Source organism: Mastigoproctus giganteus, chromosome 12 (assembly GCF_048544385.1).
Source record: "Mastigoproctus giganteus isolate SK-2022 chromosome 12, ASM4854438v1, whole genome shotgun sequence".
Lineage (NCBI taxonomy): Eukaryota > Metazoa > Arthropoda > Arachnida > Uropygi > Thelyphonidae > Mastigoproctus > Mastigoproctus giganteus.
In genome coordinates, this window is record NC_143586.1 from 120,540,540 (window position 1) to 120,555,399 (window position 14,860).

General features: G+C 38.8%; 1 protein-coding gene across 1 annotated transcript in view; it reads right to left on the reverse strand.

The window, feature by feature from the left end:
• LOC150077369 (vitellogenin-2-like) overlaps positions 1-8,940 on the reverse strand; it is a 37,587-nt gene extending 28,647 nt beyond the window's left edge. Inside the window, exon 1 of the mRNA XM_090385874.1 lies at positions 8,880-8,940. Within this exon, the coding sequence (XP_090242000.1) occupies positions 8,880-8,940 (61 nt within the window). The remainder of the gene's footprint in view (positions 1-8,879) is intronic.
• Positions 8,941-14,860: the final 5,920 nt, after the last annotated feature.

Consider the following 14,860-nt stretch of genomic DNA (forward strand, 5'->3'; position numbering starts at 1 on the left):
ACAGTAGGGAAACGCTCTCCTTTAATTATACCGAGATGTTTATAGTATGCAGCAGAATAACGAAAATGGCCAAGAAGCTTCAGTCAGGTGATCTACTGATAGAGACGATTGAACCCATTTAGAATATTTACCAAAGCTTAAAACGTTAACTGGAATTCCAGTTCAAGTTTTTTTTCTCCCCATGCCATGCTAAATTTCTCCAAGGGAGTTATAAGTGAATGAGAACTATTTAACTATTTAGAAGAGGAAATAATCAGAGAGATACAAGATCAGAAAACGACGCAAGCAAAACAGATAACGATTCGGAAAGATAGTAAGTAATTCCAATACGCTACAGCATTTTGACCTTTTTCACTCACCGAATTTGCTGACTTCAGTTAAAGCACAATTCTTTAATTTCCGTGTCGAATCTTACATCCCTCTGGCCTAGGTCGGCTCTTATTTGGCTCTTACAGCAAGACGGAACTCTACGATGTCCTTTCATCAACTGTCTGTTGAGGTTGCTAAGGTTAACCCCAAACCACCGCAGAGCTCGTCGAAACTGGTGCCATGAATATGTGACTTGGAACCCTGACAAATGGAGTACAGTTCTGTTCTCTGACGAGTCCCGTGTTAGCCAACAAACAGATTCTAGACGTTATTTCTTTTGGATACAATGAGGAATACAGTATCATCTCTCGAACATCTGAAAAAGGGACACTTACAGTGGAGACAGTTTTCTCGTGTGAGTCGAAATAATGATCAACGGCCACACCCCTCTTTATGTTTTTCATATGGGTACGGTAACTACGCAGAGGAACCGAGAACATATCCTCGAACGCTAAGTGCGACTTTTTAGGTGTACCTGTGTCTCCGATTTTCTTTTCATGCACGACAATGCTATTGCATACATAGAGCAGTGGTGTTGTCGTGCATTCCTCGAGCAAGTGGTGGAGGAATATCTTACATCGAAAGATATCCAATGACTGCCATGGCCAGCACGATTACCACACTCAAATCCTGACGAACGTGTGTTGGACGCCTTTGGAGGTGCACGCCGACAGCTAACTCCTCGGTCGGTTACTTGGTGAGATAAGGTCTGAGCTGGTGGAAGAATGGGATTTTTTGCGACAAAATCTTATAGACATCCTTATATCGAGGATGGTTCACCTCTGTCAGGGCTGTTTAGCTGTTGGAGGGAATCAAATGCCGTACTTATGTCATGTGATCATATTTTTGAGCATCTTGTATCGACTTCTGTAAAGTGACCTTTACAGAATTTATAGATCTTTATAGAATTAATAGAATAGAATAGTGACCTTTATAGAGTTAATCTTTTTTGTAAATTCTTCTACAACCCCTGTAAATGTCCTATATACCTGTCCGAAGTTTCTCGCAGTCTCCCATTTCATCGTTATTCTATGGTATATTACGATACCAAATTTTGTTCCCCTTCATTGCAAGCTGCATGAATTATACCACGTTTTCTACGTGTTCTGTTAATTTTGTCGAGCCGTGTAGTTTAACATCTTCAAAATGCCCCCCTTCAGCACAGGCAAACTTGTATAGTTTCAGCTTGGCTTTAGTAACACCTGTGCCGTAATCATATACCAAGCATTGAATTTATATTAATTCAAATTAAGTTTGTAAGAATTCGCATCACGAATTTTATTAATGGCCGGTTTTCTAATTCAGGACAAATTGTTATTATTATTATTATTATTTGTATGAAGCGAAATGGTCGTGACATTTCTTGCTCGATATAACAGGTAATCCTCCATAACAGTATAGTGGTTTTGACCCTTTTCACTCATTTGGAGAATGAGTAAAAAGGGTCAAAAGTCTGGGTTCTATTTTCATCGACGACTGGATGAATTTCTGAAGTCCTCTCCAATCGAAGCTGTAGTTAACGACAACAAGCAGAGGGAGTAAGGTTTTCCGTATTTTCAGGCAATTCCGTATTTTCAGCCCACGCAGATAGACCTGTGAATATACATTTTGTACAGACACAATATACAATGGCACCATATGGTCTAAGGTTTCAGGTACGCCTTAAAGCCAACAACAAAACGGTTTAACAGATATTTACTAATATTTTAGGGTTGAAGATTCGTGGGCCTATAATCCATGAGAGCAAAGCCGTCTTTACTCATGGTCGTCTCAGCCCCTCCAATTATGGGGAGGGGCCTCACAAGTATATATTGTGATTGACAATTAAGCGGGCAGCTAGTCAAGCGATGGATTGTTTGGGAGGCCACTTAACGGAAAATCTGTCTTCATTTTAATATTTTCAAAGATCATAATAAAAAATTATTTATAAAAACTTATGCCTTTTCCGATCCGCTGGTTCCCAGCAAGGCTGCGCCCCCCCGTGAACTTTATGGATACCATGTAATACGCATTTAATATTTATTATCATCGCTATTAAAAACAGTAATAATAATTTATTTGCAATTTTAAAAATATGCATATATCTTTAAAACAGTAGTACGCTATTTCTTAAAGCCTCTTTAAAAAGAAAGTTGCAAATATTAATTTATAGAGAACTGTTCTAAGGTAGATCTGCTGCTCTTCTATAATACTATACGAGTATTATATTATATTACATTATAGTATACTATACTATACTATATTATACTCCTCTATAATAATATAATATAATACTTTGTATCAAGTATTTTAACTAATTATTCAATTAATTAAATGACAAAATCCAGTTTAACTATTATTTAACCGACCATAAGACGGTAAACACAAACAGAAAAAATATTAAAATTGAAATTTTAATAAAAAATATTAGAACAACTTTTTTGTTGTTTAGAGAAGTTAAACGCTTACCGGCTACTGCCGCTATACAAAGTAGGAAGACGAGCATCCTTGCTGTCGTGTCAGACTCCCAACAGCTGATTTCAAAACGGATTCGCCAGACTTATATAGATGGTCGTCTGCGTCGTGTTACGTCAAGCAAGTTCAAGAGGGTTGTCACGTCGTTAAGGGGTCCTTGTAATTTATCAGTGATCAGATAGTTGCCGTTATCCGGTCATTAGCCGAAGGTATGTACGAATCCGTTGGTTGCCAGTGGCACTTAACGTGTTGGTCAATTGAGGCTTATCCGAATTGTAAAAAGCTCCTCAAAGGAGTTCAAAGATTAAGTCTGGTCAAAAGTGTTCAGGATGGGATTATCATCAAATATGCAAGAAGCATGTAATAACGGGTATCTGAGTGTTCTATTTTAATACATAATTTCTGTCTGCAGCCTTGCGTGATTGTGGCTGTACTTGACTTCTGAACATTTCTAAGGAATGATTAAATTAAGATTAAACACTTTTTTTTTACTATATGGAGTATTTTCTTTTCAAGAAACTAAGGTTAGCTGTTTTTCATCGGCGCATTGACTGTTGTCGATGCGCCGATGAAATGAACCGATGTCTCAATCAAGAAATAAAAAATAAAAGAAGGAAAGAGAAACATGGACATGGATTGATGCACCAAACCTTTGCTTATGATTGAATGTAGAGGAACAGAATAGAATCTTTAATTGCAGTATGAGCTACATACAATTAATCCCATTACATCCATACACACCAAAAAGATACATATAAGAAATGCATACATATTACATAATGTACATCCGTACTTGTATGCGTACGAATATTTAAATAATTAAATTATTACATTAACCGTAACCACAAAAATTAGCAATTAAATATTATTTAAGTGGCCGAGTGGCGAGCTGGACAAGCGTGGTTGATAAGGGTCATATGTGCAGGGGGACGTTTAGCATATCGAGGATACATCTGTATGGTCACGGGTGTCACTATTGAAAGGCAAAAGGGAAATTCCAAATTTTTAGTGTAGAGAGGATTCTCTTTCTGCATTACACTTGTTCTTAGTTACCCTGACGCAATCCATGTATTTCCTTGTTACATGATGACCTACAGATGGGCTTGAAATCTCCGACACCTTGCTTTACAAGTACAAGAATCACTTTCACCTCTGCCTACAGCTCTAATTAATCTATTAGTCTGTTTATCTCCCCAGACTAGTAGTTTCTCGATCCACCTACCATTTCCTTCAGAGCGTCAGAAAATGTCCTTGTACCGCTTCTATTTAGGTGTAATCCATCTCTGTAAAAATTGTCCCTCCTGTTAACAAGCACAGACTATGCCGTGAATAATTCTCCCTCTGATCCTTGAACTCTATAGGGGCCAACCTGACTGACAAGGCTGCCAATGTGTACCCTCCCCTTTCGTTTCTGGGCAAAATTACAGACAATTTCAAATTTAATCCGCACTCGTGACTTCTGCCAAGGAGAACGCCCAGAATACTCACGAGCATGACAGGTGCAAAGAAGAAAAAGAAATACAAAGACTTAAGGCTGGGCTGAATATATCACATCACGAGACAAGAAAATCAGTAAAGCCTATAAGCACGAACGAACCTACGTACATTCAGAAAGTAGCAGGGAGATGGTACATCGAAACTCAAACAGAAATAGATATTCCGTTAAAGAGTCATACCCATCGAACGTTACCTGATAAGCTTAAAAAAAAACAAACCCGCACAGAAGGATCAATCAGCTGCCACTCTGATATTTGTACCTTCTAACGCTCCAACCTTAAAAAAAGAAACTGTCAAAGAAAAGAAATGAAAACCTGAAAACCTAGTTTCTAAGAAAGAATGAATGTCGAGGCGAAGGAGGCACCGGAGAATTCAGTCTATGTATTCCTTTCGGTGGAAGAAATAGATACAGAATAGCGTTCATACTTCCACCACCCCCAAAAAAAATAAATTCAAGACTGAAAGAAAAGTCTTCAGCAATTCGGAAGCCGACAGACGGATCCACCAAGTCCAAGTAATGGCTAAATTCCTGCAGTAGAGGAATTGCTCTGGATTCCGGAAAAATAACAATGATATCAAGGCTATTCTGTAAAAACATGAGCCAGTTTGCTTTTGCTTGCAGCAGACATATTTAAAGGCATATGAAAACCTTTCCTTTCACAATACTACTATCGTACGTAAGGACAGAATTTGCAATGATCTGCTCATGGAGGAAATGAAATCCTTATGGCCAACCGGACCGCATTCCAACTGCCGCTTTCCGCCAACATAGAAGCGTCATCAGTTCACCTTATGGTAGAGTTTTAATAACAGTCTGTTCAGTAAATTGCCACCTCAAGATGACATCTCCTGGACAGACCTTGATGATATAATTGTGCAGCTACCTTCCCCTATTCTACTTCTCGGGAATTTTAATGGATATAACACCCTGTGGAACAGTGCTGACTAGGGCTTACAATACGGTATCCCGGGATCCCGAATACCGGGATACCGGTCAATTTTTTCCGGTATTAAAATACGGGTATTGATACAAAAATACCGGTTTTCGGTACTAATTAAAAAAAAAATAATTGTTTATAATTTAATCACATAAAGCTTATAAAATCACCTTTATGTGATTATGACGCCGTTATCTCTACTAGCAAATGTTTGATAAATCATCAGTAGGACACCATGCAACATTGCAACCTGTCCACAATTCTCGGACAACTTCATGTCTGACCGTATCGTAACTCACAAGTCCCGTTCCTCCACTACTGACTTTAGTTCCACTCCACCAAGTGTATAAGTTTTTTTGGGGTTGCTGTTCCCCAGGTGTAAGACCTTGCATTTTTCTGAATTAAAGCATATAGCTGCCACTTTTCTGACCATACCGGAAGTCCATCTAGGTCACTCTGAAGAAGTTCTGCTTGGCGGCGATCATTAACTACTCTACTGATCTTTACATGTCATTTAAGATAATAAAAAAACAACAGTGGTCCCAATACTGATCCTTGGGGAACCCGCTTCTTATATTAAAACAATCTGAGGAATAACCATTTATCACAACCCCCTGCCTGGTGCCCTCAAGCCATCGTGCTATCCATCTAAGGATTTTCCCTATGATTCCAGCCTGCTCCAACTTATAAAGTAACCGCTCATGTGGGACTGAGTCAAATGATTTGCTGATTGATATCTAAATAAACAATGTCGAAATTATTCTCTAAATCCAGCTCACGAGTGACCTGTCAAAATGGCTAACCAGATTTGTTAAACATTATTTTCCCTTTACAAAACCATGCTGTGTATCCTACAGAATTCCATTTCCATCTAAATGATCCTGAATTCCACCCTTGATCATTGCCTCCATGATTTTCCCTACTACTGAAGTTAGACTGGCCGGTCGGTAATTTCCCGTTACACTCCTAGAACCGCCTTTATGTTCCAATTTACACCAATCCAACGGAATCTTTCCTGAGTCCAGTGATGCTCTCATAACTAGCCTTAATGGTTCAGTGCACTCACTTGCCGCCTCCTTTAAGGTTATAGGGTATATGCCATCAACCACAGTAGCCCTTACTCGCCTGTGGGAGCGAAAGTTCTCATTAAATAATCATTTGAAATTTCAACATCATTAATTACATTTTTTTTCAACTGCACTTCCATAATATCTCATTTACACAAAGTTTTTTTTTTATGTAAATATTGATGCAGAGTAACTGTTGAGTTCATCTGCAACGTCAGTTGGGGTATCTAATACTATCCCACGCAATTACATATGCGTCCGATCTGATTTATACTTCTTTTCTTTGCATTTATATATGTGAAGAATTCCTTAACTGCACTCTTTATTCCTTATCCCCACTCTTTGCTCTCTCCCAGACTCAGTAAAGATACTATAGAGAAAATAATACTTCGCTCAATAAAACGTCTTTCTCCTTCAGAAAGTGATGAACATAATTCAACCATGGAAGACCAACATGGAACAGAACATCATTGTTCCGCAAATTCTTTCCAAAATAAGAAATTGCCTGACTCCAATGAAATTTTAAAAGATGAACTTGAGTCGGAAATTAATGAAATACTTTTAACTATTTTTGCTAAAAAAGTTCAAAGCTTAGAAAATATGGACTGAGATCGTATATGATTATCTCAGTACCAGAATAGAATCCGAAAGGGCGTTTTCTGCCGCTAATCAAATACTGTATGTACCAAAATTAGATCCATTTTAAACGATCATAATATTGATTGCTTATGTTTTTTAAGAGTTCACTTTATTCGGACAGGTAGTGTAAATGCTTAAACATAACTAAACTTTGCAGTAACATGTATTTCTTTGTTTTTAGAATACTAACTAAAAACAAAAAAAATACATATTGTTACTTCAAAGTTTATTATTAAAGTATTTTTAATGATTTTTTAAGAATATTTATTATTGCAATAACTGTTTATTTAAAACTTGAATTCAAGTAATTAGAGTACTTGTTTTTTCCTTAACTCATTGCGCCTAACTGTCATCAAAATTTATTGTTTGTTTTTGGAATACCGGTATCCCGGTTTCATAAATTAAAAATACCGAAATACAGGTATTAATATTTTGACCGGTATTGTAAGCCCTAGTGCTGACATTAATGGAAGGGGATGTGTCATAGAAATATGTACGTAATTTCGACGTTGTTTATAAGATTTCAGCAAAGCATTTGACTCAGTCCCACATGAGTGGTTACTTTATAAGCTGAAATAGGTTGAGATCACAGGGAAATTACTAAGATGGATAGCTGGGTGGCTTCAGGGCAGGAGGCAGAGGGTTGTGATAAATGGGTATTCCTAAGATTAGGTTGATGTGAGAAGTGGGGTCCCCTAGGATCAGTATTAGGACCATTGTCATAGAGGGCATGAGGTATAAATTTGCAGATGATGTAAAAATTGGTAGAGTAGTTAATGATTGCCACCAAAGCAGAGCTCCTTCAGAATGACCTAGATAGATTTCAGAGATGATCAGAAAAATGGCAGCTATGCTTTAATCCAGCAAAGTGTAAGGTATTGCACCTGGGAAACAGTAACCCCAAAATAGCTTATACACTTGGCGGAGTTGAACTAAAGCCGGTAGTGGAGGAAAGGGACTTGCGTGTTACGATACGGTCAGATATGAAGTTCTCCGAGTATTGTAGACTGATTGCAAGGAAACTGACTGCAATCATTGTAGACTGGTTTCTGAGCCCTTCTCTCCAGGCGGGATTTTGCTGGTGCCTGGGGTTCGGGCTCCCTAGGTACAGGATCGTATCATCCACTAGTCTTGCGCTTAACCAATGGACTTTGGATGTTTTTTTTTTTGTAATCTGGATTATTTATTTATTTTTTTATATTTTTATTTATTTATTGTTATTTTTATTTATTTATTGTTATTATTATTATTATTTATTGATTTATTTATTTTATTATTATTTTATTATTATTTTATTTATTTATTTATTTTATTTTATTATTATTTTTTTTTTGCTGGCACCCAAGGACTTTCATTACTGTCTATGGGTGCGAGATGCGGGATTTATTTTTGCCCTTCTCTCGAGGCGGGATTTTGCTGGTGCCTGAGTTTGGGCTTCCTAGGTACGGGATCGTAGCATCCACTAGTCTTGCACTTAACCAGTAGACTTTGGATGCTTTTATTTTGTAATTTTAATTATTTATTATTATTATTATTATTATTTATTTTTTTACTTATTATTATTTATTTTATTTCATTTCTTTTTTTACTTATTATTATTTATTTTATTTCATTTCTTTTTTTACTTATTATTATTTATTTTATTTCATTTCTTTTTTCTCTTTGAATATCCCAAACTCGTTTTGGGCATTTAGTACGAGCTTCTCGAGGTCCGCCACATTACATGCGCAGTTGTGGCCCACCTCCCCGTGGTGTAGACGGACATTGGACAGGCTTTCCAGGTGATCGCCTGCCTGGTGACAAAGAGGCCAGAAACAACTAAACAACACAACAACACACACACTGCACAAACATAATATTACACACATTTCTGGCCTGTAATCATCACAGTGTACAAAGGCGGAGTTGAACTCACGTTCAGGTACGGTCCCACATAAGATACTATATATGTCTACATGATTGCAAGGAAGGCCCATGGTGTCCTATCGATGATTTATCGAACAATCGCTAGTAGAGATAAGGAAATCATAATCCCATTATATAAGGCTGTTGTTAAACAACACGTGGAATACTGTGTCCAAGTATGGAGACTGCGCCTAAAGAAAGACAGTGTTCTTCTTGAAAGGGTCCAAAGACGGGTAACTCGCCTGGTGAGATCGGCAAAAGGGCGTCCATATGAGTAAAGACTGCGAATATGTGGGTTGCAGAGTTTGGAAACTAGGCACCTTAGAGGAGACTTCATTGAGTGCTTAAGGCTCTGAGAGGCATAAGCAAAATGAATAAGGACGAAATTTTCATGGTTAAAAATGAGGCTAGAACTAGGGGACATAATTTAAAGTTACGGGTGGGAGTGTTTAGACTAGATTGCAGGAAGTTTTATTTTATCCAGCGAGTTTTAAATTACTGGAATAAGTTACCTATATGGGTGGTAGAGGCTGACAGTCTGGGGAAATTAAAAGGTCAGCTGGATAATTACCTAAGGGAAGAAGGAAATGCATAGATTGTCCATTTCCTTTTCTCTTATTAATTTGTATTATTATTATTTTATTATTTTAATTTTATTCTTATTATTTTATTTTATTTATTATTATTATTATTCATTTAATATATCTATTTTTTTCTTTTTGGCTGATGCAGCATAAGCCATAGGCTTCCTTGCACCACGTGGCCATTACTAATGTGGCTAATACTAATACTAAAAACTACTTTCGGATTTCTACTGCCTCTGAAGATTCTTCTATTATCTATTTGATCCTTGGAAAAGCTATTCCAGTGGATTTTCCTTTTAGACTTGTATTGTCTGGTGAACTGTTAAAACCAGCTTGACCTTGTATTAATTGTTTTTAGTGTATATATTCGTTAATACTGAATTTTGCCCTATTAATGGAGTGTGATGGGGTGAAATTTGGTCCATAATGTTTGGCCGCTTCTTCTTCAAAGAAGACAGAAATGTCCCTGACAAGCTTTCTTTGTCTGCTGATCCTGATACCAGGATGAGATTTTTGGTAAGATTCCAGGCGCCAGTCACATAACATGATAACTGAACAGAGCACAAAACACTACACGCGCATGACTGGATTTGGTGCAAGCCTCACAAGAAGTATAAAAGCGGCTAATAGGGAAACCCTGAGATCTGCAACAACTACTTTTAACTGTACTTTTATACTTAATACTAATATGGAAACCAGACATCTGTGAGCTGATCTGATTGAAGCATTTAAGGTTTTCAAGTGGGTTGAATAAACTAAATGCTGTGTCAATGCTGGATACTCTTTCTCAGATTACACACACAAGGAGACAAATTGGAAAAGGAGCCAGAGTAACTGATTGTTAAAATAAATTTCCCCCTGCTCTTGTGGAAGTGGGTAGTCTGAATAAATTTAGAGGAGAATTAGGTATATTATTAGAAAGTTGGGCAAACAAAGTAAAATTTTCTATGGCTAAAGTTGCTTCCTTGCAGTGTTTCGACACTATTAATATATGGAAATTATTCCATACTAATGTACAGTATAGAATAATAATTTTATAATGGTGACTTACTGTATATCATACAATATAACAAAATAAACATTTTGTTATATTTTGTTATATAAAAATGAACAAAATAAACACTGCCAAAAAAAAAAAAAAAAAAACAATTAGAGGTTTACAGCTTGTTCAAACGATGCATGTAAATGACATATGTACCTCATATTCAAAAATTTTCAAATCAACTCTAGAGAGAACAGTAATTGTAGATTTATTGGCACATAAGCAAAGTACCATAAGCTTGTAAGAACAGTTTTTAACAGTAAGTGACAAAAACTGTTTCTACTTTTAAGATCATTACGGCCATTGCACAGCATGTGTACAGACAACTTCGGTATGGTACCCAGCAACTGCCAGACATATTTTGCACCTGTAATGCATCACTAAAATCAAGGTATTGATGAGTTATTATAGAATGAGTTTCTTCTTGTGTTAGTGCTGTTTTTAGCTAATTAAGCGTGACTGGACAGTCTAAATGAGCTGCAATATGTCTTCCTAGGGTATCTGAGCCATGCTTGATAGGATTCAGGTGAAAGTGAGATGAGCATGCCAATCCATAAGGACAAATATCCCTTATCTTCTAATTTCATCTCTATATCTGCACACAGTCAGGGTCTCTTCCTGATAGTGTGATGTATACAACCTGACTAATGACACCTCATACAATTTGTTCCTGTACACACCAGGTTGTTTTGGGTTCTTTCACAGCACATTAGGACCTGACAAGAACCTGACTTCAGCCCATACCTGGATTCACCTGTGAAGAACACGAAGCCAGAATGATAATTGTAGGCCTATGATGTCAGGCACTCAAACAACATGAACAGTTTGGGTTTACTGTAACTGATTTAGCAACCTGCTGATGTACTAAAGGATGCAACAACGGAGTCCTGAGCCGAATACCGTCATTCTTCTTTTTCTTGGTATTAAGATTTAATACCATTAGATTCCTTCTACTTCTCCTCAGGGTAACTAAGGAATATATATATATATATATATTTTTTTTTTTTTTTTTTGGCTGGTGCAGCATAAGCCCCAGGCTTCGTTGCACCATAAGTCCCAGGCTTCGCTGCGCCATATGGATAATAATAATATAGTAATATGTTTACTGACAATAACCTCTGCCGTCTAAATATGGGAAATAACATCTGCTTCCACATGTCTACCAGTACGTTTTCTGCCATTAATCTTTCCATCTTGGCCCCGAGTGCCAAGCGATTGTCTTCCTGTGATTATAGAGTGCTCTCCAGTGTGATATAGTTCTGTTTCTTTTCTAGTGTGTTTATTCTTTTGTTTACTTGAAGTGGTTCTGCACTTTAGAGGTCCAAAGTAAGAACCCAGAAATAAAATCCACATTTCTTTACTTAGTCTTTATATTTTATTACTAACCAACTCTACTGATATAAACAACCGCTTGGTCACTGGCGGCACCGCTCCTGCCTCCACGTGGCGGGGCCGGTAACCTGGGCTAAAAGGAGCAGAGATGGAAACAAATGAATTTCCAATTTCCACGTTTAGAGCCAAAGAGTTCTCAACCAAATGACAATCAAGACACTGACCATGACTTCTCTCTCTCAAAGAGAACGAAGAGAGGAATTATCAGGAATTAGAGGAATTACCAGCATTCCTGATAATACATTCTCTGTCAACACAACCTGTGGGCAAGCTCTCCCCCCCTTCATCGTTCATAGATGCTTCAAACATGCCGTAAAGACTGCCATGCTTGACGTTTAAACATCTTGATCTTTGTGGAATATTTCTTTCTCAACTCAATGTAATTCCTTTTCAACTCAGCCATAAGATCAGCATTGGCTATATTCGAGAGACTGAAAGCTCTTCCTTGAAGACCAAACCCTTTTCTTAAGATCAGTTAAGATGGAATCCCACCATAGAACAGATCTCATATATTTCTTCTTCTTCCTCATGAGGCTCTACTAGCCTCTTGAAGTATTTCTGTTACCATATTAACTTTCTGTGAAGCAGAAATAAATCCCCAATCATTAATTTCATTAATACGATTCTCCACCAAATTATCAAAAATTTCCCAATTAACAGTCTTAGTAGCAAACCTGTCATTATCCAACCAGGTTCTGGGAGTGTCAGTCACAGAGTAATTATATGATGTGCCTCTATGGTCATTGGTCACAATAGCGTTATGGACCATCCAGTTCGTAATCTTATTCAAAGCTGCTTCAGAGCAGAATGTAACGTCAATATACGACTCACCACATACAGAGGAGTAGGTCGCAAGCTGCTGAGGGTCGTTCACAGCTCCCCACCCCGAGGAAGAAAGGAACTCCTCTAGATCATGACCTCATCGGAGAACCCAGTCCCCCAGAGTATGTAGCGTGAATTAGTGTCTGCAGCTACCATTATGTGTTTTCCTCTCAACAGCACCTCACCTCTCTCTAAATATTGAATGTATGGTTCAATAATATCGCTAAATTTGAAGTAAAGGGACACCAGTACACAGGACCACTCGGTGTCATCACCTCGCAGCACACTCCATGCTCGTTACTTAATGAAGTGATCACAGTAATCACCAATTCTCTGTTGACGACTACAATTTCCGCCAGTGGAGTGCCCACTTCGTGAGCATCAGCAAATTGTTGTCTTCTCTTGCATCCCAGGTCACCCCCCCCCTCGATGTGGGAACCTGTATATGGTGAGGAGACCTCCCAGTGATACTGCTGGTCTTCCACATTAGCATCACTGGGATCTAGTATCACATTGGTTCCAGGGTTACATCGTTGGAATCCGGCGTGTGCAGTCGTGCGCCGCTACCCGTGAAAACTCGGAAAGGAAGATCCTGGTGGTTGAAGGGCCCAGCCTTAATACACCACTTCGACTCCTGCTTCCACAAGACGGGTGGTCCAGGACCGGCCCGACTGGGAAAATTGGCGGATGGTTCTTACTGCTAGGATCAACTGTGATCCAATAAGTCTCCCTCCCTTTGGTCCTAGGACGGGATCAAGGCTTATTGGAAACGGGCGTATGATGCTCCTGAGCGAACTTGGCGTCCCATTCGTGTACGCAGTACCTGCTAGTTCACGAGTGGACGTCACCTCGTAGGGCTCCGTGGTGCGTGAGGTACTTAGGGCATCTGAAATTTTTATTTTACTCCTATGAGTAATTTAAATCCTCTTTTTTCTGGGCCCCCAAAAAGGCCCCTAATTAATCGAAATGATAGCATGGCAAACCTCTGTAAAAAGAGCCAGAACTGAGGACACACCACCATCAGTGACGCCACTCTTCCTCATTCTCCATTCCACTAGAGAGCAGTCAGTCGGAAAGATGTCAACCTTCTTTATCCAGAAAGGATTAGAAGGGTTGGCAGGATCACCAAAATCCGTTAAACGACTGCGTTCTGGCGACATTTTGATTGAAGCTTCCAGCGCAAAACAAGAGGAAAAAATCCTGAACTGTATATCCAAAAGGGGAACACCTGTCACCATAACCCCCCCCCCCCAGAAAACTCTGAATTCTTCGCGTGATGTTATATCAGAGTGGGACCTTCTTCATGTCTCTGAAGAAGAGATCTGCTCTGAATTGAAAGAGCTGTCAAAAGAATATCGATACGAAAGGATGGGATTCTCGTCCCTACCCGAGTTCTTATCCTCACATTCAACACCCCACCGCCTCCAAGTTCCATCAAGGCAGGCTGTCTAAACTGCCCAGAGAGGCAAGTGATGGCTCCACCATGCGTAACATCACAATTTTTGTAAGGACAGAATTGCGGATGGTCCTGCTCATGGAGGAGTCCTTCTGGGCAAGCAGACCCTAGTTCAGCCTGTGCTACTTACAACCAGCATTGAGGCTGTTGCAATTCGCCTTACAGTGGTTTTGTTTTTTTAACCATCTGCTCTATATATTTTCCACCTGGTACTGACATCCCAGGAAGAACTTGATGATTTTGTAACGCAGCTGCCTCCCCCTTTCTTACTTCTAGGGGATTTTAATGGAAATAAGACCCTGTGGGGTAGTGCTAGCAACAATGGAAGAGGATAAGTCATAGAGCATGTGCTAAACGACAATGACTTCTCCCTTCTAAATGTAGGAACAAACACTTTCTTCCACGTGCCTACCCGTACGTTTTCTGCCATTGATCTTTCTATCTGCTCCGCTTCTCTACTCCCTTCACTCACTTGGGAAGTGGAGGAGAACCTATATGGAAGTGATCACTTCCGTGTGATAACTTGTTTACATAGTGGGAGCCCATGTCTTACTTTTAGATTACCACGGTGGAAGTTCGATTAGGCTGACTGGAATGCCTTCCAAAATCTGGCAGCATTCAATATCACTGCAGTGAGTCAGGAGCCCATCAATGATGCAGTCACGTACATCACAGAAAAGCAGCTATCATCCAAG